Raw genomic sequence first — 25213 nt, 5'->3', positions numbered from 1 at the left:
GTCCATGTTGACAGTTGTTCCACTTGTAAATGATTTAGTGGACAGTGTAACGACTGGTTTCTAATTATTCTGACATCTTTTTAAATTCCTTCCCAGAATTTCTTCTGCATCTACAACCTTCTTTCTGAAGGCCTCAGAGAGCTCTTTGGATCTGGCCATGGTCATAACGAGGTTTAAATAAAAAAGGCTCCTCCACAATCCTCTCTAATGATGTTCTAATCATCTGCAGCTGATGTGGTGCACCTAATTCTAATTTTATGCAGGAGATCCATCCAAACTACCTCCTCACAAAAGGCATTGGCTTTTTGGGCAGTTTAATTGCATAAAGGTCCCCAAAGTCCCATGTGGACAGAATGTACAGAATGTACAGTTTAACCCCATTAATGGACTTACCCTGGGTGTCAGATAAGCTATATGGTCGAATTTAAGATGAATGTATGGGTAACTAGGATTATGTGACACCCCAAACACATAAGTCCATGTCGTTTCCCAGTTTATTTGCCTATCCCTCTGTTCCATCCCATCCCATATTCACTGATATTTATATGGGACATGGCCTTAGCATAAATAAAAGGTATTGATGATTTGTTTAAATGTAAATACTTTTGGACTACTTCTACTTCTACTTCTACTCTGGAAGCAGAAGAACAGTATGAAAGAACAGTGTGAGTGGCACTAATTGCCCAAGCAGTAAAAGCTGAAATGTAGGCCCGTAAAAACTCCAAAATACACTTGGCAGTCAAGTTCCTCATGTCATCTTTTTGAAGATCAGGGATCTACTATTTCTGAGGCACAACACAAAGAATAAACGTGTCACTCTACTGAACCACTGTGTAGTTGGAGTGGGCCCACATACACAAAATTGCTGTTAATAATCTCTGCAGACAAGCCAAATCAAGTTTCCTGCCTCTGAAATCAGCATTCCTTTAAGAGATTATCCAATGGTTTGGTCTGTGTAGGTGGGTGGGTGATTTTGTGTGCGAGTATGACCATGTATATAGCTCTTTCTGGAGACTAGATCTTATCAAGATGAAAGGTGCTTGTAAAACATGACATTTTCTAAATTGTGGAGACACTGATGTTACAAAATAGGGTTCCTGAGGTTAGGCTTAGGGTTGGGTCAGTTGTAGCACAGCAGCAATAATGGAAACACCCCACAAAGGTAGGATTACAAGTTTTTTTGTGTGTGCATGTAGGCGGTGTACGTGTGTGTGAGTCATAAGGCTCAAATAAAGGTGTGTGCCCGGAAGGAGCACTATAAAGACCATGCACGAGGACCTCAGGTGTTAGGAACTCGCAGCCCACATTCCAGCTCCATGCTGCAGGCTAGGAATGCTTACTTAAGGCTGCTTATCCGAGTCATATTTTGGTTGGATTTCAACTACAGAAGGAGTACAGCACAACAAGACTTCTTCCATTTGAGCTGATGAAAAGCTGACCATACCTTCTCAGGATCTCAGCTCTTCTTTGAAGGCTTTCTGAAACCATTCCTAAGGAATGCTCTGCTTAAAAGCCACGTGCCTGATGCTCCTCTTGGCCTGCGCGGTGCAGAACTTTCTGCAGGCTGAGGGCAGAAAGGGACAGCAGGAGAGGAAGGGACGAGGACGAGCGAAGCAGGACGCCGTCTCTCCAAAACCAACCGTACACAGCCACCGTGGACATGAGAAGAAGTCCAAAGGCTCCAGTGGACATGCTGTACCAAAAGGCCGGTTTTCCACTAAAGACAAGATGCAGTGCACTTGGGTGGCCACGGGGGACAGCGCACTTGTTCTTAGCATCAACTGCACCAAGGGAAACGAGAGCTTCCACTGTGAGTACATAGGAAATCCAGGAGTGTGTCCTCAGTATGAGTCCAGCTCTGGCTTGTTCTGGAAGCAGATCGCTCGCTCCATGAAGAAGCAGAAGAAACTGTGCCGGGACCCCAAAGTGCTGCTCAAGGCCGCTGTGTGCAAAACCGCAAGCAAGGAGGCGCATTTCAGCCTTAAGACCCCAGCCAAGGCCCAGCATCCAGCCAGGGCCCAGCTTCCACCCCAGCCCGAAAAGAAGGAGTGCAACGGACTCTCTGATCGACACAAACTGGCCAAGGAGCACTGCAGTAGCTCATGGTCTTCAGTCTGCACCTTCTTCTTTGCTATGTTTGAGAATGAGGACTGCTGAGTGTGACTATTGTAAGCCGTTTTATAATTCTTAAAGATCTAACTCACCTCAAATGTGTTGGAAATGATGATATTACAAAATATTCTGTTCATATTTAGGAATACATGAGTGTCTAATATATCCTGTATGTATACATTGTTACTTTTTTATTAGATATTTCAGTACCCAGAGGCACCGCCCCATCTGTCTCGCTCAAAATATCGACATCTAACAAAATATATGCTATTAGTTTGTTATTATCAATGAATTACGCTTAAACAGCTTTGACACCTTAACACAGAAAGACCTTCACACACTAAAACGTATTACTCTAACTATATGGACTTCTGTACAATCTTGTTGGGGGTATTCCCTAGGCTTTTTAAGGGGTTAAACCATCATGGCAGTTTGTAGGTGGCACCTGGTAACAGCCTATTTGGGCCAGTAGAATTAAGTCCTAGAGACCCTACTATAGCCCACCTGAGTGTTACCTTTTACAGCACTTTTACAGGAGTAGATGCCTCGGGGGCATTGGTTAAAAAATCACACTTTTTAAATTTGCTCTCCTTCTACCATTGTAGCCTATGCTGTAAACTAGCGCAGCTCAGCTCACTCACATTCTGCAGAAACTGTAGAGCAGGATGATGCTGTGCTTAATGATGCACATTGCCTGTGAAAGCAGGGCTTGATTACAGAGTTGGTTTAAAACCACAGTCACCAAACGTGGGAAAACATCGGCATGTTGATGGCTGGATTCCAAGTGGGAACCCATCAATGCTATGCCTGAGGTTTGCTGGATGCTCTAACCCCTGAGATACCATTGTGGGCTGGGTTGTTGCTGCAGGTGCTGCAGTGATGGCTGCCCACCGCTCCGGCCACATGTGCTCACTGTCCACTGTATGTGTTTGATCACTAGTGTGTATGTGTGTGTTCACTGAACTAATGGGTTAAATAATAATTTCATCTGTGTCCAACATTAATGGTGAATATGGGTGCCTTTGCCTTTGTTTATGCGTTTAGGTTAGATATAAGAGCCAGTTTGCAGTTTGAGTTCATGATCCCATCAATGAATACAAGTTCAGCTCCTGACGTCCAGAATGTCCCACCCCTGTTCTTTATAGTAGCTTTTGTACACTGGAAGTTTTTTCAACACATTTTATGAGCCATTTTGTGAAGTGCCCTAAAGAACCTCATGGAACTTTTCTACAGGTTAAATGGTTAAAGTGTCCACATACTTTTTAAAGATCACTGTCTGAATGAACAGTTAGTGATCTATGGCCGACTGTTTTTTTGTTTTGTTTTGTTTTTTTGCAAGGGAACGTTTGTGTTTTATATTTTGCTGATGTTTTAATCAATTGTATGAAATATGTATGAAATTAAAGTAATAATACTAATAATAATCTCTACTTCTATCTTTTTTTGCACAAAACAATGAAGAAACAGTCCTCAGAAGATTTTTTGACTTTAAATAAGAGTATCGAGTCTGAAGTTAGATTACCGTTGTCATACAGGATGGACTCTGTAAAACGGCACTGATTAATGTACAAAAAACCTCAGGATTTAGGTCTTCATGTAGCCCTGTTTATTCAGCTCTCCAGACTACTAGTACAAACCTTGCAGCTTCCTCCTCTCTTTTGTTGAAGAGAACAGTATAAACAGTCAGACATGTGCTTGAGAGGTTTATTACATTCCTCACTCATTCATCAGAAAGAGTGCTGATACTATTAATCTCTGTAAACACCACACTAAGATTACTGCAGCCATATTTCTATGTAATTACTATAGAGCAGGTTCAACAGGCCCAAAGTGTGCCAAGAAAACATTCCCACACCATTACACCACAACTTGAATGAGGAGGTGTTCCTAATAAAGTGCATGGTGAGTGTAGAATCAGAGGTAAAGATTTGCACATCTCACATCTCACATTCATCACAGCTGTTCCTGAAACTTGTCTTTAAACCATTACGTTTCTTCCTGTTTTTCGGCTTATTAAATTCTAAGGCAGCTTGACTTGAGTATTGCTGCTGACCATATGAATCCCTCCATGGCAACAGTTTAGCCCGCTTCTGTGGGCACAGGCTCACCAAAGATGAACAGTTGAAGACTGGAGAAACTTGGCCTGGTTTTTTGCTTTGGTGCCAACATCTTGAATCCATGGATGCAACCTGCCTTGAGCCAACAGACCAGGCTGGTGGAGGTGGTGGTGTAATGGTGCACGGAATGGTTTCTTAATACCAATCAATCATCGCTTACATCCCGCAGCCTACTAGCCTACTACATAGTTGCTGGCCATGTGCATCCCTTCATTCACAGCTTACTTCTAATCTTCTAATGCAGACTTCCAGCATGATGATGCACCATGTCACAAAGTCTTCTCAAACTGGTTTCATAACCTCCCAAATGGGTTCACTGTTCCTCAGTGTTCTGCCTTTCCAGTCACCCGACCTGAATCCTCTGGGATGTGGTAGGATGAGAAATTCTCAGCATGGAAGTGTGATGCAATCATGTCAACATGATCCAGAATCTCAAAGGAATGTTTCCAACGTCTCTTGTGGAATCCATGTCATTAAGAATTGAGGCTTCTACCCAGTGTGAGTACAGTGTTCCTAATAAAGTGCTCAGCAAGGGTATGCTGCCACAAGGTAATATTTTTCAGAATCTTATTATTCTATTTTAATTCATCCAGTTACTTCAGAGGTCAACTGCACACACCTACCACATTTCAAGTCAGATTAGGGCTGCATGGTACAGGAAAAACTGACATGGCAGTATTTTTGTGTTTCTGCAATATTGTGATAGTAAATTTACCAGATTTCACTGGTAAAGTCAATGACCTGGAATATCATGATATTAATAATGCACCTTGTAAGTCCAATATTGGAGTAAAGTAAATGACACTATACAGATTTAATCTGCCTCTGGTAGATCTGTCATGGAAATTAGATCCGTGTGAATTGTCCTTTTGCATTCACCCAGACCTCATGCACACATGTGTATTTATTGTATTTATTGTCTTTGCTGGTGTTTTCATTGAACTGCACAAGCCTGTAGTAGTATAATGACAATACAATTGAATTGAATTAAGCAGCAAAAACATTTAAAAAATAATAATTTAACATTGCTTAAGACATTGTTGCACAATGATATATTGTGCAGCCCTAAGTCAGACTGGGCCTCATTTTGACCTCTTGACCTCTTGACTTCTTGCTCTCCATAAGGAATGATTTCGTGATTTCTCTCTTACACAAGGTTTTCCTTATTTATTTCATTTTCGACTAAACTGCTGTTGTTGCTCATTTCTAGCACATTTGCTTTAGTACGCTTACACTGCGGGGTACAGCCCTTTTTAATACACCCACAGTATTGCGTTTGTTCTGAAGCTCTTAAATCACATTACTAATGTCTTTAATGGTGGAGTAAAACTCCTCATGCCGCAGGGCACTCCTACTACAATATACGAGGATCAAGAGAGATTAAAAGGCAAAGAACTGGAGTGGGTGAGCTGAAGAAGAAACCACAGCTCAGTAGCAGCGGGAATTTACTCTAATGTGGTATTTATGTACTTTTATCTTCCAGTACATTACCCTTCTTCTCAGCTAAAGAAACAACATGAGCTATGGCCTGTTTTGGGGCAATTTTCAGGAACAGAAGTAAGCCTCAGTTTGCCTCAGGCATAAAAGAGGACTAAGAACAGGTCATACATTTGTGTGTATGTGTGTGAGTGTGTGTGTAATAATGTGTGTATGAATATGGATATGAGAGAGATGAACATAGAAACTGGGTTCTTATCCTTGCAGACAGTTTTCTGAGACAGTCTGTCCTCGGGATGCACATCACTATCAGACGCTTTGCCTGTGCGACGGTTCACAGAGCAAAACCTCAAATTCAGGCTAAGCAGCTAAAGCCAGAGAATCTAGCAGTTGCTAGGCTAGAAGCTAACCTTAGTTTGCAGAGGAACCCTTCCAGGAAAGTGTTGCATTTGCAAGTGCTACTTATTGAAAGTGCTGTTTTGGGGAAAGCAGCATTCAGAGAAGCCCAGCTGTGGAAAGCTCTTCTCAGCGAAAGTGCAGCGAGTATCGGCTAAACGCTAAACCAGAGGCAGAGTCCTTATAATTCTGACGTCACTGCCGAAACTGGCTGGGACAGATCTTTATCTCTCACTGCAGAAAGCGCAGCAATATTATTCTGTAATAATTACAAAAAAAACATTACACTGTTTTGTAATTCTTGCTAGGCTAGGCTAGGCTATGCAGCTGTGGGCCGTCACAGAGCTGTAATCCAGCTAGTAAAACAGGCCCAGCAGCATGTTTCATTCTGAGGCAAAATAACTGGGTTTTATGGGCGTCTAAATCTGCGTCTGAACATTTTTCACCCCAACCAAAGACACTTCTTCCTGAAGCTGAAAAATGTATAACTTGGAATGAATGAACAAATATGTTTGTATATATATATATATATATATATATATATATATATATATATATATATATATATATAGAGAGAGAGAGAGAGAGAGAGAGAGAAAACGTCCTACTATTGTTGACGGCTGTGAATTTGTGAGATTGACCCAGGTTAATTTTATAACATTTCTTTTAATCAAAATCAGAAATATATTAAAATTAAAAATATATCAGAATTTGCAGTCTACAGAAACCAAATTATCTGGGATTAAATTATTGAGATAACAGAAACTACAAATTATCTGAAGATCTAGTCTTCCCTGGCCCATTCTAATGGCCGTCACATATTTGCTTTTGTCCAGAAGGAATGTGTTTTTCCTCTAGTTTTTATTTCAGTCCACTGACCAAAACACAGGGAACCACACAGAGGGTTTTATATGTCCTCTCAGTGCAGTAAGAATTGTTTTGAACATGGGGAAATAAGTTTCACTCTAGTATGACAAATAGCCACTTGTGGGTTTTTAAGGAGGACTATACATGTAAAAACAGCCTGTGATTATGAAATGAAAGCACACACACACACACACACATACAGACACACATGTTGTAGCTGCTCCTTTCTGAGAAAAACAATCGGTCAACACTTTCCAGATCTGGTCAGTTGTTTGTGAACTATGACGCTACCTTATATAATACTGAGGAATCATTCGAAGGCATGCTAACAGGCTGTGAAGGCTCATTGGCCCCATAGCTGTTATACAAGGACTGGAGGATAAAAAACATAATGTTAGGAATGTAGTTCATAGTGGAAAAAAGAGGCGTTTTCCCATAGGCACATAACTATCCACTATGTGTAGGACCCAACCTGTTAAAACCAGATATAAAACCAGAATGTATGTGCTTATGGATTTTATTTTGGCATCCCATCCCAGCTTTTGTCTAATTATGAACACTAAAAGCAGCTCATATTAAATTTATGATATTTACATACAGTAGGGCAGAATATGTGGAGCTTTAGTAGAGCTGAGATTAACACTAAATAAATAAATAAATAACTGATCAGCACAGTGATTTATCAGTCTACTCAGGCTTTAGTAGAGCTCAGTAACACTGAGATAAATAACTGATCAGCACATTGATTTATCAGTCTACTCAGACTTTAGTAGAGCTCAGTAACACTGAGATAAATAACTGATCAGCACAGTGATTTATCAGTCTACTCAGACTTTAGTAGAGCTCAGTAACACTGAGATAAATAACTGCTCAGCACAGTGATTTATCAGTCTACTCAGACTTTAGTAGAGCTCAGTAACACTAAGATAAATAACTGATCAGCACAGTGATTTATCAGTCTACTCAGGCTTTAGTAGAGCTCAGTAACACTGAGATAAATAACTGATCAGCACAGTGATTTATCAGTCTACTCAGGCTTTAGTAGAGCTCAGTAACACTGAGATAAATAACTGATCAGCACATTGATTTATCAGTCTACTCAGGCTTTAGTAGAGCTCAGTAACAATGAGATAAATAACTGATCAGCACAGTGATTTATCAGTCTACTCAGGCTTTAGTAGAGCTCAGTAACACTGAGATGAATAACTGATCAGCACAGTGATTTATCAGTCTACTCAGGCTTTAGTAGAGCTCAGTAACACTGAGATAAATAACTGATCAGCACATTGATTTATCAGTCTACTCAGGCTTTAGTAGAGCTCAGTAACACTGAGATGAATAACTGATCAGCACAGTGATTTATCAGTCTACTCAGGCTTTAGTAGAGCTCAGTAACACTGAGATGAATAACTGATCAGCACAGTGATTTATCAGTCTACTCAGGCTTTAGTAGAGCTCAGTAACACTGAGATAAATAACTGATCAGCACATTGATTTATCAGTCTACTCAGGCTTTAGTAGAGCTCAGTAACACTGAGATGAATAACTGATCAGCACAGTGATTTATCAGTCTACTCAGACTTTAGTAGAGCTCAGTAACAATGAGATAAATAACTGATCAGCACAGTGATTTATCAGTCTACTCAGGTCTTAGTAGGGATTCAAGGATTCAAGGAGACTTTATTGTCATTCGCATCACATGTGGTACATGGGTTGGTTACGCCCAAAGAGCAATTATTAAATAAATAAAATAATAATAATAAAAAATATAGAATAAAAGAGGGTAGACCTAAATAGGAAAAATGGAAAAAGCAGAGGAGTAAAAAGGAAGTAGCAGCAATCTAAAAGTAGCATAATAATGTGTCCAAGTAGTGGAGCTCATAATAACAGTATTAACATAATAAAAATATATTATAATGTATTAAATAGCAGAGAAAAATAAACACCAGCAGTTTAAATCTCCTAATAATCTTGGATTTGCACCAGCATCTCTACATTTCCAGTATGAAACTCTGAACCACCGGTTACTGCATAGACTTCTACCCAGACTGGTCTCCAAGGCGGTCTTGCTTTGTAGCCCACTCTCAAGGCTTTCGAAGGGAGCTGCTCATTTCACACACACACACACACACACAGTACAGTAGGGTGTGTTATGAACTGAAATACTGAAGTGCAGTGTGATTGGCTGGGAGAGAACGGGAGTGATGAATGCCAGCGTGGTAAATGTGTGTGCCCAAGGCTGCATAACTGCTGGGATAAGACTGAAATAAAGTCATTATTCAACTGCCAGTGATATCAAGGCAGCATTAAGGCCACACGTCACTCACATGCTTTGTTATAAACAACTAACCCTTCTTTCACTGGTTGTACTGCTAGTGTGTTCATTCATGGGCCACACACCCCTATTTCCTATCAAAACACCATCCCACATTTCTTTCATCACAGGTAAAGCCCAGTCTAGTTTCAAAGGCCTTTGGCAGTGTTTTACGGGTCAGACAGCAGCAGGCACTCCTCCCTGCTCAATGAAACAACTGAGCATGTTCAGTCAGTTGGGAATACAGCATATCACCCGTTGGGTGTCCTGATAGTAAGACTCCATTGTTTTTTTTAACTCCAAAGAAAAGCAAGTAGCAGTGTTCATAACGTGCCCCCAAGGTGACAAAGTGGCAAATCAAAGGCATATTAGCTGATCTGGTGCTTTAGATTTTGAGTTTGACCATCCTTGGATGCTCTACACAAGTCAAAACCTCATATCTAATCTGGGCTGATTCAACCCACAACCCCCACCTCCCTCTCCCATCGCTCTCACATGTTGAGCTCTAGGAATTCTTCACTTCCTGGTGGTTCCAGGTGGGTGGAGATTGCCGTATTGTTTCCGAGTGGACTGAGGTGGCCTGATGTCCTACCCTGCTCTGCTGCGTTCTGATTGGCTGAGGAACTGGCCCTATTTTTGAGGAAAAAAATAGAACCGTGAGGTTCTCTAGAGAGGATTTTGTGAAAAGAATGCTATTGTAAGGGTTTAGGGTTTAGGATTTAGGCTTTGAGAAATACACACACCTTCAGTTCAACACCTGCCCAAATGCATATTTACTTCAGCAGAACAACAAAAAAAATCACCAGTCCTATCAGATGTAGAAACTCCAGTAAAATCCAGGTTAGACTATTGTAATGTTCTTTAGTCTGACCTCCTTGTCAAAAGAAAAACCCTCGGCAGAGTACAGTGTGCACAGAATGGTGCTGCTAGGATCCTCACCTGCTCCAAGAAAACCAACCATATTGCCACCATGCTTAAGAGTCCATATGGAAGACACTTTTTGAATAAGAACCTTGCATTAAACGACTGCACAATTAGGATTCGGGCCATATAGAGAAACTGGAGAAGAACAATGGAGCGACCTTTGTACTGAACAACTGTACAGTTAGAAACCAGGCCATACTGAGAAGCTGATTGAAGGTGTTCATTACAAGGCTCTTCTTCAAACTATAAAGTTCTCTACATACAGTCTGGTTCCTAATAACCTGGCAGTGGCTCCTCTGTACACCTCTTACAGTACCATTCCATCAACTAATCCAGTCCATCTCCATGTTCCCAGGTTTAATATGACCTCTATGAGTGGTCGTTGATTTAGTGTTGATGCTCTCAAATTATGAAAATCTTCTCCCAGGTCTACTCAGGATGCCTCCTCCTAATCCAGGGGCAGTAGTGGCTCAGCGGTTGGAGCTCCGGGCTATTGATGACAGGGTTGCAGGTTTGATACCCGGGCTCAACAAGCTGCCACCGTTGGGCCCTTGAACAAGGCCCTTCACCCTCTCTTCTCCCCGGGCGCTGGAGTTGGCTGCTCACTGCCCCTAGTTCACTAGTTTACCTTTATCTTTATCTAAATTTTTGTTGAAGACATGATTTGTTCTCATGGTTCATCTGGTTTTTAAAGTAGTAAGTAGTAACAGGGCTTTTCCCGCAGCAGACTAGGGTTAAATTCCTCAGCCAGGCAAGTGCACCACGCTACACCAATAGGAGTACACGAACAAGGCTTCCAACACTCCATTCTGCAACCTGCTCAACACATGTACGCCACTCTGGATAACAGCATCAGCCACATTACATAATTCTGATGTAATTATGATGTAATTATATATGGGGGCAGTGGTGGCTCAGCAGTTAGAGCTCCTGACAGGGTTGTGGGTTCGATACCCGGGGCTCGGTAAGCTGACACTGTTGGGCCCTTGAGCAAGGCCCTTCACCCTCTCTGCTCCCCGGGTGCTGGAGTTGGCTGCCCACTGCTCTGAGTGTGTGTGATCACTGCCCCCAGTTCACTAGTGTGTATGTGTGTGTTTACTACCACAGATACAGTGACAGATACTTACACCTTTACCTTTAATTAATTACCTTTACCTTAATTTACCCCATAGTCATGTCTTGTGTGTGTTGTTGTGCACCTTTGCATAAATACACAATATGTATTTATATTACAGGGTGAATTATCCCAATATAAGGTAAAATTCCTACATTATTTGAGTGTGTGTTTAGTGTAGTCTGAGCTCAGACCCTCCACATTTCATTCTTTATGGAACCACCAGTGGTTCTTTTAAGGCATTGCTTGAAGAACCTTCTTTTGAAGCACCGTTATTTCTAAGAGCGTAAAAAGAGCATTTCATCTGTGGTACTTTTAAGTGAGATAAATGTTGGAGACGTTTTATAAAGTACTGGTGGAAATGGTGTGTAAGTAAGTGACGAAAGTGAGCTTTTATCATGTCCCCAAACAGGACCTGTCAATTCAACTATGCCACCTACTGGTAAGCCAGTGCCATTACCAGTGCATGGTGTCTTCTGAAAACAGAATGTCAACAAAAAATCAAAAACACAATGAGTGAAAAAAATTTTAATTCCAAGGCAATAAATATAACATCACACCACACACTGAAGCATTCTGGGTGATACAGATCCAATTTTATAGACAACCAATGGGGATCTTTAAGGCTCTTGTGTGAACAAATGATTTTTAAAGACAACATACATAAACACAAGGGTCTACAATTCTGCTTCTATGATTTTTTAGCTCCGTTTTATTCAGTGTGTTCAGACTTTGTAAGTATTTCAGTACTAGTCTTATCACACTCTTTTTTTAAAACACAAGTTTTTTTAAAATTCCCATTGTAAAATAATCCAATCAGAATCATTACTCCCTGGGGTATCTACTACTATCACACAATGCTACCAGTGCTGAAAGACTACAGGCTAGCATGTCCTTCCTCTGAGGAACTTCTTCGCTTCTGTTCGAACTGCTGTTAATGCAACGTTTGCACAGGTTAGCAATGAGGCCAATTATGCTCTGGGACTCCCAGCATGTGGCGTCACCAAACCTGGCGTCTCCTAATCATAGTGGCGGTGCTTAGACAGTTGCTCCACTTGGGATTCCCAGATTCTTGCACATCTAATTAATTACATTTTCTAAGACATACTTCTACTTTATTCAATATTTCATTGATAACAATACTACCAATACCTCATTACTAAGTATGGGCCCAGACTACACTACCCACCTCTCCTACTGACTGTGTGAGATGTAAATAAAAGGCAGGTGTGTTTAAGTAGTTTGAATGCTTAGCTTGCTCTGGCTGTAAACTACATGTATGATGGTACACAAGTGACACTAGTATACTAGTATAAACAGACAGTAGTATACTACATAGACACTAGTATAAAACATATAAAATAACTTTCCTGGGAGCAGGAATGCAGTATGTATCAGGGTAGGGTATAATAATATCAATCATAAGCTGGAAAAGACAAACCAATCAGAGAATAAATAAAGGTAACAATTAATCATCTCCGCCACAGAGGTAGAGCAGGGCCTTTCCATAATCTCCATCAGTGTCGTCCTAAAGATGAAGAGAAAAATATATACTCAGATATATACACCACACACACACACACACACAGCTCTAACTGTCATGAAATACTGCTTTTATAATCTATAAAATTACTTTAGGAAGCATGCGACTATGTGACATACAATTTGTCCATTTCTATAGAGAACCAATGGGAATCCCAATGGCTGTTGTGTGAACATATGGTTTATAAAGACTTCATAGACTTTGTCTATGTATCTACAAATCTGCATCTATGATTTTCAGCTGAGTTTTATTTCATTGCTAAGTTTTACTTGGAAACAAAATAGGGAATATATAAAGGGAAATAATCCAGTTATATTTTCTGTGATATTGTAGGTAGGTAAACCCAGGCAAACAAGCTCTCCCATTGGTTAGAGCATTGAGCATTCTACAAGTTTTGTCCCCTTTACCAAACTGTAGTCCTTTCCAATTCCCATCCATTAGCTAGGATTCTCCCATCACAGTGCTACCAGTGCTGGAAGTCTACAGACTAGCATGGTCTTTCTCTAAAGAACAGGAAACCAGCCAATCACTTCTGTTCGAACTGCTGGTAATGCGACGTCCTTGGTCAAATAAACACGCTTGGAGGAGACCACTAACTGCCAATTCTATTATTTTATTATTTAATCTACATCTAAAATGTTATGTTGTTAGCTTAGTGCAAACACTTTACTAGAATCCCACTGAGGCAGCTTAGCTCTACAGTTTGCAATTGTATATAACGGTGCGTCACATGGTTTTCTGATACCACATAAGCAAGTCTGTTTGAGATAAATTAAAGCAGCATTAAACAATAATTGCATAATGCTGCTTTTCTGGCTCCCCCTACAGTCAGGAAATGGAATTCACGCTTTAAGCCACCACTCAAGAAGGACATACTTGCATGCATTTCTGGACAAGCTGAGAGATACAGAACTGTCACTCAAAGGAGCATTAATTCAGTATGGTTTGCGGACAATATATGACAGGGCCTGCAATTAGCACAGTGTTAATATGCTTGTTAGCTATATTAGCTCCGTAGCTTCAGTGTAAAACTAAATAAGCAAACATGTTTTGGTTGATTGACAACATTTGGGGTGCTAGTCAGTCAGTGGATTACTGGACTTGTGTGTGAGTGTGTGTTTGTGTTACACCTGCCTGAATGGTGCGGTACAGGGATTCTCCATACATCTTCTTGTATTTGGCTCTGATGTCCAGCATGTCCTCCTCACTCCTGGACACCATGATCCTGATCAGCGTCTCGTCGTCAGTGCCGGCACGCTGGGCAAACACAAACAAACAAACAGAGACATAAAATAACTTGTCATTTTATTGGCGATCCAGGAGTGGTTTAAATAACAATCTACAACAATCTACAGTGTTCAGTGCAGTTCCAGTTTATTGCCACTCACTAAAATGGGATCTCATTAACATTGGTTATTCATACCCTCATAGACTCGCGCAGACTTTCAGCAAAATAGCCCGGAACGCTTTTCGCACATTTCACTGAGGAGAGACAAAGCACCCATTACCCACAGTTCATTTCAGTACAGAGTAAAGTGATTCATCTGAGGCGCTGAGACAGAATAGGTAAATGTTTGCCTCTGTGATCTGTTACTGCTACGCTAATAAACGTATCTTCTGTGTTTGTCGAGAGATTTAATTATATCCTCCCGTCTTTCCTTTTCTTACCCACTGCTAACAGCACTTCCTCCAGGTTGCCAGTGCACTCCCCCTCAATGCTTTCTTCGATGTCACAGCCAGCCAGCTTCTTATACGCCTCAAAAACTAGAGAGAAATTAAATAAAAATATGATATAAATATTGTAACATTGGGCCTAGGCTCCCCCACATGTTTCAATATCATGCTCTCTATGTACAGTGCTGTGACAAAGTATTTGCCCCTTCGGATTGTCTTCTATTTTGCAAATTTGTCACATTTAAATGTTTTACATCCAATTAATTTCAATAAAAGAAAAGTCAACACCAGTAAACACACAATGCCATTCTCCCTCACGGTTTTCTGCTTGAGACCAGTCAAGACAAGTCATGGTTTTATCAATTATGACAAGTATACCAGGTCTCGCAGAAGCAAAGCAGCTCCATTCTACTGTATCTGAGTACCTTTCCTCAGATGCTCGGCGCTCCTGTTGCCGAGGATGTTGACGAACTTGTCTTCATCTGTGCCGAACTTCTCTGCACCGGCAGTAAACAACTCCTGAAACACGATCGACAAACAAACACATAAAAGTGTCTTAAGACTGAAACTTACACCCGGGTCTCACATTACTCCTGTGAGTTCACCCTAAACTTGGCACCTCTTTGTTCTACCACAGGATAAAGAAATAATGAGACTGAGACAAACCCAGTGCCACTGTTTCTCACCATCACATGTGACCCACATTCAAATAATACATATAATACAAATACAGTGAACGTTGGTGGTCTGTAGTGGTCTTCTTCAAGTGATGGATGATGCACCTATGTTAGGTGTAACTGCTAAAAATGTAGCTAAAATGTATTGTATAATGTATAAAAAAGTGCTGATGATACTTTTATCAACTTGTTTATTAGATTAATGACCAATTAATGATGGGTTTAACAATTATCTAACTGTTTACCAAAATATGGGTTCAGGGAATCATATTTATGCAGCTATTTACTAAAGTAAAGGCACTGGTATCATATTCATCCAACAGTGAACAAAAGCAAAAACAATGATACCACATTTATCCAATTACCCAAATATTCACAAAGTAAGAGTCAAGTGTGTCATATTTATCTAACCACTTACTGAAGTAAAGACACTGGTATTGAGTATAATACTTATCCATCTGTTTACCAAAGCATGGGTTCAGGGTACCATATTAATGCAACTATTTGGAAAAGTAAAGGCATTTCTATTATATTTATCTAACTGTTTACAAACATAAGGACACTGGTAGCACATTTATCCAACTGTTTACCAACATTTTCCCAAATTATCCAAATATTTACAAATGTCAGAGGGTCATGAATGTCAAATTTGTTTATTAACTAAGGAAAACCTCTGGTCCCATGTTTATCCAACTATGTGTATAACTACATGTTATTATATCTATCCAAATATTGGCAAAAGTAAGAGACATATTTATCTAACTACTTACTAAAGTAGTGACACTGGTAATGTATTCATTAGGTATAATACTAATCCAACTGTTTACCAAAGCATGGGTTAGAGTATCTTATTAATGCAACTACTTTCAAAAGTAAAGGCATTTCTATTATATTTATCTAATGTCAAATTTGTCTATTTACTAAGGTAAACCTCCGGTCACACATTTATCCAACTGTTTACACAAGTAATGATTATATCTATACAAATATTGGCAAAAGTAAGAGTCAAGGGTTTCATATTTTTAAGATTAAGCACTGATAGCATAATCTTGTGGTAATGCAAGAGTGAGCACAGCAGTATTCAGACAGCGTCACACTCAACACTGAGGCCAGGCAGCCAACCTTTGTATAAAATATAACTGCGTATCTAAGAGAATGTAGCTCGGGGGGGACGACTACACACTGATAGTGAGTGAGGGGGGTTAGTAAAGGGCCAGTAGTAAAGGTGCGAGTTTTACTCAGGTTGTATTGAACACACAAACCCACTGTATAATACTGAACCAGCACAGATTAATTTAAAAAATAATTTAAAGTATGCCAATCACTATCTATTATCAAATGTCAAAAAACTAAAAGACTTTTAAAAGTTGCTTTAACTGAAATATCTGAAAAATTCTCACAAATAGTCCCCTAATTCCAAATAGCTGAGTAATATCTGGGATTTGTCCAGTTTTAAGGATATCAGAATTTATTTATTTGGGTAAAAGCAACTTGCTGGATTAAACAGTGGTGAGGGTTATCATATTTATTACATATTTATTATTTATATTTATCAAACTGTTTACAAAAGCAAATGCGTTGGTTACCAACTGAATCTACTGTTTACCAAAGTAAAAGCCCCGGGTACCACATTTATTCAGTATTTCCCAAAGTAACAGCGCTTGGCTAGATTTAGCTCTCCTTACCCTTGTGATCGTACTCATTACACTCACTATGAGACACGAACAGAAATGAACCTGTGGCCTGGTCAGTTTACCTTGGCGTCTTTCTCCACTCTGCTTTCATCCACTCCCTCCTCCCTCTCTCCCTGCATGGAGAAACAGAAGTACATAATCAAGGACAACACATCATCAGCAGAGCCTACTATTTCCTGAGACAGGCCTGATGAGTTTTCCCCAACCTGGCAACCTCTGATCTCGAGTTACCCTAGCGTATGACTCTGGTGCATTTAATCCTCACTCTACCACCACCTTAAGAGTAGTTTTAATCACTTAGGGGTGACATCATGGCTGCTCATGTTATCAAGACCCAGAGAAAACATCTCTCGCTGTTTCCGTGGCTTCAGCTATCGTCCCCCAACTTTCCATTCGGACTATATCTGGATACAGTCACCTTCAGATGTGACCTTCTGGTCTCACGTACTGGTTCGTTTTGCAGAAGTCCTTTCTATATTTCTGTCTGTCCTTTTGGCCTACATCAAAGTGTTACACAACTTTGGGATAAATACTGTGGTCAAGAGTTGGGGTCAGACTCTTGACCTCTTGGATCACAGACAAGTTCGCCAACTGCCTGTGTAGCAAAATTAATACTGTTTTGGTAGATATTTATTTATTTATTTATTTATTTATTATGCAATTCAGTGCTACACTTTATTTTTGACCATGATACAATTAAAAGAGTGGTGAAACATCTACATTGCCCCCCTATATTGCTTTTCTCTCCACGCCACTGAGCGAAGTAGCCTCTTTCCATGAGCTGTACTAACTAATTCATTATATAGCTTTTTATTATATTATATAGCATTAGCAATGTATTATTTATTTACCAATTGCAGAAAAAACATAGTAATTAGGAGGTGGGGTGGTCTACCAGTGGTCTATCTGTGATCTATGAGCAAATAAGACTGCCTATCAGTGAATAGTTAACTAGAATTCATTACTGTGTAGTAAATTATTTGCATCATATTAATCCACTAAATGGATCTTTAGCAAAGGTAAAAGGTCTTAAGAGAACCATGGTAAGTTAATGCACCAATAAAATGCATAATCCTTCAAAATGGTTCTCTATTGCAATGAAAAGGGTTCTATTATTGCTTACAAATCAAAGAACCCTGTTCAGTAGTATATAGAAGAGTGTACTGCAACTCACTGTGATCCCCACCCTTTACCTGCAGAAGGATAATCAGCATCCTCTGGTAATGTCCAGAGGTGTCTCCCATGATGTCTTTCTCCAGCTTGCCTCCATGCTCTAGGTAAGAAACATGAGACGAGGAAAGATGACTACTGACACTTAGATCACACAATGGTCTGTAGACTACGGCTTAAGAGCATGCGTTCCCTGACATATATTCCATTGTTTTCAGAGCTTCTCCTTTTTCAGTATCTGACAAAGATAACAAACAAGCACGATCTACAATATAAGGACAAAAATATTGGGACACCTGCTCATTTTTCCAAAATCAAGGCTATCAAAACAAGTTCATCCTGCTTTTGTTGGAGTAACTGTCTCTACTGTCCAGGAAAAAAAGGCTAGATTTAGGAGGAGCATTGCTGTGAGGATTTGATAGCATTTAGTGACAAGGGCATTAGTAAGGTCAGAATGTTGGATGATGATCACCACCCCACCTCATGCTCAACTCCCCAACTTATCCCCAAATTATTAGATGAAGCACCGTCCATCATTCCAGAGAACAGCTCCTCCACTGCTCCACAGCTCAATGCTGGGGGGCTTTATACCCCTCTATAGCCCACATCTGGCATTAGGCGTGGAGTCCTATTCTATTGGCAATACTTCTCTACAGGGACTAGACAAGCTGTATGTGTGAGTGTGTGTCCATCTGTGTCAGTACTGGTAGATGAATGCATTCGTTAGAAGGGGTGTCCACAAACATTTGAACATACAGTGTATGTTGGAAATGGCCAGTACCTATGGATTCTACTGGTTCTTTTTAAGTAGTGGTGCAGGCATCGGTCATGGTGTGAACAGCTTCCAGTTTATGACGCTAGACCTTCATTTGATATTGATGTACACTTGAGCAAAATGTGACATTACAGTCCATCAAATGATAGCTCAAAGCTTTTACCATAGCTCAAGCTCATTTAAAAGAAACTGGAGCTGGGTTAGTAACAGGATCAGCCTGGCTTATTTTCCACTGGCCGAGTAATGATTACCTTTCTTGTATGCCTTGACGATCTCCTTCATCTGCTCGGGAGTCCTGGAGGCCAGGATTTCAATCAGAATCTTATCATTGGTGCCTGCTCCCTGTGTTACAGGAGATACATTTACAGAGACATAAAAGGGGGATGTGCTGGGGAATCCCACCAACAGTCCTAAATTTCGCAGTATTGCCATTACTGAGATGTAAACAGGGTCATTTCGAGTGATATCAGGCATCATGCAGAATATTTTCAACCATTTTATTCTATTTTATGGGCTTTAAACATGCTGTACTGGTTCCTGCACATCTCATTTACAACAGCGAGTCCATTTAAAGGCCCATTCTTTAGTGGCTCCTCTATGGAATCACTCCAAAGAACCCTTTATGGCTCCTTTATTTTGCGTAGATGAAGGTGTTTGATGGTACCTTGATGGCCTTGTGAATTTCATATGCATCATAAACACGAGGAGGAGACATTAGAGCCACGATCAGATCCTCCAGCTTCCCTCCCAGCTCCGACTTTAGATCCTTCACTAGGTCCTACAGAGAAAGAGAAGGAGAGAAAGAGATGTAGAGCTTCTGGATTATTTAAAATTATTGACTGATTAGGGAATTGGTTCTTGGCCGACAGCTGCGATAATGGAAATTTCATCTACACCATCAGTCACTAACATGGACAGAGCAAGAGGCCTGAAATTGACTTCATTTGCCATTCATCATGTTCTTTGGCAATCGGAGCTATTTTAAATACACAGAGTGTGTGTAGACATATAGAAGCTCGTACACTGAAAAGGGGGGATGCAGCGAATTTACTTGATTCCAATGAGAACAAATCATTAACACAAATGCAATAGCCTGTCAGATTGTTAACAAACTCTCTGGAGAAGCTCAGTTGATTAACAGCGATTAACAGTATTAATCAATAATGTTCTCTCTAAAAACAAAAGGTGCTACAAATGGGTCTTTGATCTATGCCATAGAAGAACCCCTTTTGGTTCATTAGGAAACATTTTTAAAGCTGTGAGAATGAAGACCCTTCAAATTGGTAAGGTTCTTCACACATATAGCCCTTTCTAGTATCTTTATTTTTAAGAGTGTAGGGTTAGGTTTAGAATGACCCAGCTAACTTGTCCATGTGGGGTCTATGTGGGGTATGGTTGGTCCAACTGGGAACCAGAAGGTGTTGTCCTCAGGTTCCATGTTGGCCCCACTTATGGATGCCCACCAGGGTCAGTGATGGGACCAGGAGGGGTTAAGCAGGGGCCCCATCAAGTACACTACACATGGGGCCTAGATGGGACCCTGAAGGTGGACCCAACAGGTGAGTAATGTCTTATGGAGTCTTTTAAGTGATCCCATAAACAAAAATGAATGGAAACGGAACTTAGGGTTGGGTAAATGAGGAGGGAGGGTAAGGTAAGGGTTTCGGTAGGAGGAAAGGGGGGAAAGGGGGGAAAGGGAGGAGGTTTGGGAGGATTGGGAGGGGTACGGGTTAGTTTTTGGCTTTGGGTTGAGATTTAAGGTAGAGTTAGGGTTAAGATTTGGTTTAGGATTAGAAGAAATTAATTCATGTTAAAGTGAATAAAGTGAACACACCCATTCCCAAAACACACCCATGATTAATTAAGCGACTTAGCGCATGCCTTTTACGTGTTTCAAGCTGCGCAAGTCAAACTTTTCCTGTGGTTACGCTAGGTAAGACATACTGACCCCCCTAATCAAGCTGCAGTGCGTGGCTGATGGCTCACCAAAAGATAGCTAAAATAGGGCCCATTAAGTTTAGCATTGCATAAATGAAAGGACTGCATTTGTCCTGACACTCAAGCTGGGATGTGACTGTGTCTCACCTTGCCGTGAGCTTTCTTATAGGCAGCTTTGATCTCTTGTCTTTGGTCATTGCTGCGAGAAGTTAAGAGCATGAGGATGGCATCTTCATCAGTGCCTGCAATGAGAAACCACATACACAGAGCTTAAAGAAGGCCTGGACCAATTCAAGACACACTGAGAGCAGATTTCCTTGGGAAAATTAATCGTTTTGGTCATCATAAGTGTGAGTGAAATTTTCAAAATTCAAAATTTCAGCCAAGGGTCGAGATCTGTAGAGAACTGCAGGCAAGCCCCAAAATACTGTTGATAACAACCTATGCATGTCTGGATGCACTGTACAGGTGATCTATCCAGTTAGTATCCAGTTGGAATCTACAAGTTATTCAATTCAAGAGTTCACTTACTTTTTCTAGCCTGCACTGTGGATGTTTATGCAATGTGCTAAATAAAAGAAATTAACAGTAGAAATGATTGTGTTTTTTAGTTCAGTTTTCAGATTGTGTTTGTGTTTGACTACCATAATCATCAGACCTAATTTTAGTAAAACAGAAATCCAGGTAATCAATGGAGAAATCCGGGGGTTTCCAATGCATTCACTTCTTATTGAAACTGTGGATGTATTTGCAACAAACTAGAAAACAGTTACAGGTCATATTGTTTGTTTGACTAGAACAACTGGTGCTTACTGACCGATCCCTTTCATGGCTTTGCGTAAGAGGTCGGCATCCTGCTTAGCGTTGAATTTCACGAAGGGTTTCACACTGCCTCTGCTCGCCTGTAGGACAGAACATACATGGGACAAAGAAGTAAGGAATGAATGAGTCACTGTAATCTGTAACAGTACAAGAGTTGCCAACCCTGTTCTTGGAGATTTACTCTTCTCTTGCAGACTTTAGCCTAAACCCTATTCAACCTTGCCTGCTCATCTGAGCTCTCTGAGCCTTGAGAAGTGCTTGATGCTTAGATTTGAGTTGGAGGTGAGGACTGTAAAGAGATCTTCAGAAGGAAGGCCGGAAATCAGTGATTTAGACTTTTTTCCTCTCTGAATGGTTTAGTGCTCTCCAATCACATGGCGGATGGCTGTGGCATCACCAGGGATCATTGCCTTGACCTCTGTGACACTCGGTAGCCCCTCAGTCTGCGTTCTCATAGAACCTCACTACATGTAAATAAGAACGGCTTCACATTTCGTAAGCCTGCCACCCTACCGACTGCTCGGTGTATCCGAGCCTACAGGCCAGTTAAAGGCCCAACGTAACTGATGTGACAGGCCGAGCATGGCTAATCCTTGTAGATGCAGAGATTAAATGATAGGTGTGTTTCTTTATCTCAGTGAGGCTGACGCCAAGCTGCTGACTTGATCTGTGCTGTACCACGGTCTGACCACTCCGCATCCGATCTACTGTAATCCAATCAACCATCAACCTGAAACTCCATGACAGCTTTTTCCAGGCCAGCACAGATCTGTTACCTCCAGCGAGCAAGACTGAGCTACATCAGAGAAATCGCAAACTATCTAACGGCACCATCTCTATTTAAATAAGACACCTTTATTAATTCACATTAAATACACTAATGCTGCTGCAATCACCACATAAAGAAGGACAAGTGAGCTGGAAAAGTATCAGATGAGTAAGTATCCAGTTGCACAAAATGCTGAAAATAAAAAAGTGTTGCAGTTCCTGTAGAGAAGCACTGCAAATAAAATGGATTAAACCTATTGGCACCATGCTGCCTATTGCCAGACATGGGTTAGAGGGGTATAAAGCCCCCTAGCATTGAGCTGTGAAGCAGTGAATCTGTGTTCTCTGGAATGATGGATGGTTCTCCATCCAGTACTTTTGGGATGAGCTGGGAGTTGGGGATAAGGTGGAGTGGTGACCACTCAACATCCTGACATCAGTAAGGCTCTTGTCACTGAATCCAACCAAATCCCCACAAAAATGCTCCTCCAAAATCTAGTAGAAAGCCTTCATCACTGGACAGTGGAGACAGTTACTCCAACAGAAGCAGAATAAACTCATTTTTTAAACCTTTGATTTTGTAAGAAACAATGAATGAGCAGATGTCCGAATACTTTTGTTCACCTTGTGCTTTTCTCTGTATTTTTGAGAAGCAGAATAGTAGAGGTGTAATAAATCATGACTCAGCAAGATGGTGAAACAATGCTAAATAACATATATAATGTTTTTTACATAAAATTTAAAAAAATGTTAATAAAATTTACATAACATTTTCTGGTTCTTTTAAAATGTAACAATAAAAGATACTTTTGTTTTACTGTCTATAATTCTATCTAATCACACTGATTATTTAGATTTTTTTTGCTACTCAATAAAAATATTAAATGTGTCATTTGGCCAGGGGTGCCCAAACTTTTGCATACATCAATAAAAGGTTCCTTTTCATATTTTGTGTTCAGTGTAGTCTACTTTTAAAAATGAACTTTGAATAATTAGATAGTAAGTGAACTATATGCAAATCATGGTGAAACTGGAGACTGTTTGCACTGTTTCAGTGATCTAAATCTAATTTACTTGAGTTCAGATTTAAACCCCTCTAAACTAATTTCATGTCTCGGCTTCTCTCTCTGCCTCTCTGATTATCTCTCATTTTCTATCTGTCTACTGTTAAAAAGTGTGGGTTCAATGTTCTCAACAACATCAAATCATTAAAGTATATATAAACATGTAGAAATGAGTCCTGCACAAAGTCACAGCTTCACTGGAACACTAGATAACTGTCAATACAAATATTACAAATATGTAGTTTTAGATCTGTGCAAAACAAAATATGACTCATTAGCTGTACTGTTATAGCTTAACAACCTATAATAAAATGTATATTTAGTACAGATAATTTTTCAAACATAGAGATCAAATCTCAAATGTCAGATTTTTAGTTATTAGACAGTATTCGTATTTGATGTATCTAATATGATCTAATATGAACACACTGTCTACATGTATATCTATCTATTCAAACATCTATTTACTTATCTATCCATCTGTCTGTCTATCTATCCATTTATCTGTCTATCCATCTATCCATCTGTCTGTCTATCTATCCATTTATCTGTCTGTCTTTCTGTCTATCTGTCTGTCTTTCTGTCTATCTGTCTATCTATCTATCTATCTATCTATATATCTGCCTGTCTGTCTGTCTGTCTATCTATCTATCTGTCTGCCTGTCTGTCTGTCTGTCTATCTATATATCTATATATCTGCCTGTCTGTCTGTCTGTTTATCTATATATATATTAATATATTTATCTATCTGTCTGTCTATCTATCTATCTATCTATCTATCTATCTATCTATCTATCTGTCTGTCTATCCATCTATATGTCTGCCTGTCTGTCTGTTTATCTACTTCTACCATCTATCTAAAACTTCAAATTACAGTATCTATCTGTCTGTCTGTCTGTATACCTATGTGTGTATTTATCTACCTGTCTGTCTATCTATCTATCTATCTGTCTATCTGTCTGTCTGTCTGTCTGTCTGTCTATCTATCTATCTATCTATCTATCTGTCTGTCTGTCTGTCTGTCTGTCTGTCTATCTGTCTGTCTGTCTGTCTGTCTAGAAGTTTAAACATCAGTACTGTATGTTAGATGGTTTATTGGGTGCTGTCTCTCGTGCTAGTGTGTAGAAGCTGATCTTACCATAGTCGCTGTAAGGCTGCTCTCAGCTCCGGTCCGCGTGCTACAGTAAAACAATGAGAAACAGCAGTGTTAGTCGCGTGCATTAGCACATCAATCACACGACACCTTCCAATTAATCAGCGGCCCGTGCAGCGTCAACTTATTAATCCATAAACGTCATTTATCTGGTTTCACTTAAAGTAAGTCACGCTACGAGTTTCCCACCTGCCCCTCAAACACACAGATACCTGTCGGTGCGCTGGCTCACTTGTCAGTGCCCTCACCTGTGCGCGAGAGCCGAGCACCACAGGGCTTTTCCTCGCTACTCGGAGCCACGCCCATTTGGGATGACGTCAAGCGTCTCATTAAGACTGAAGACTGTGTGATGAGCTGCAGTGATGTCTGAACCCTTTCCTCACAGCAATGTTCCAACATCTAGTGCAAATCCTTCCCAGAGGAGAAAAAGCTATATTGACAAAAGTATAGGGACACCTGCTTATTAACTGCTTCTTCCAAAATGAAGGGTATTAAAAGTGAGTTTATCCAGCTTTGGTTGGATTTAATGTCCAGGGATGAAGGATTTCTACTGGATTTTGTAAGAGCATTGCTGTGAGGATTTGATTGCATTCAAGAGCGTTAGTGAGGTCAGGATGCTGGATGATCATCACCACCCCACCTCGTCCCCAGCTC

At 40.3% G+C, this 25213-nt stretch overlaps 2 protein-coding genes across 2 annotated transcripts; one reads left to right on the top strand and one right to left on the bottom strand.

The window, feature by feature from the left end:
- Positions 1 to 1264: 1264 nt before the first annotated feature.
- Positions 1265 to 3464, top strand: LOC140541133 (fibroblast growth factor-binding protein 1-like). The gene has a single exon (XM_072663668.1). It carries the CDS (start codon positions 1498 to 1500, stop codon positions 2155 to 2157), a length of 660 nt encoding a protein of 219 aa, XP_072519769.1. The 5' UTR covers positions 1265 to 1497; the 3' UTR covers positions 2158 to 3464.
- Positions 3465 to 12749: 9285 nt separating this feature from the next.
- Positions 12750 to 24865, bottom strand: anxa5a (annexin A5a). The gene is made up of 13 exons (XM_072663184.1): positions 24792 to 24865; positions 24545 to 24584; positions 21570 to 21711; positions 20900 to 20994; positions 19479 to 19592; positions 19066 to 19156; positions 18063 to 18142; positions 16932 to 16982; positions 14924 to 15017; positions 14493 to 14588; positions 14248 to 14306; positions 13959 to 14081; positions 12750 to 12809 (listed from the first exon to the last, which is right to left on the bottom strand). The coding sequence occupies exons 1-13, from the start codon at positions 24863 to 24865 to the stop codon at positions 12750 to 12752; spliced, it is 1119 nt and encodes a 372-aa protein (XP_072519285.1).
- Between the last annotated feature and the right edge of the window lie 348 nt (positions 24866 to 25213).

Source organism: Salminus brasiliensis, chromosome 19, assembly GCF_030463535.1.
Source record: "Salminus brasiliensis chromosome 19, fSalBra1.hap2, whole genome shotgun sequence".
In the NCBI taxonomy this organism is placed as follows: Eukaryota; Metazoa; Chordata; class Actinopteri; order Characiformes; family Bryconidae; genus Salminus; species Salminus brasiliensis.
The sequence above is the reverse complement of the archived record's forward strand: the minus strand, read 5'-3'. Positions and strand labels throughout refer to the sequence as shown.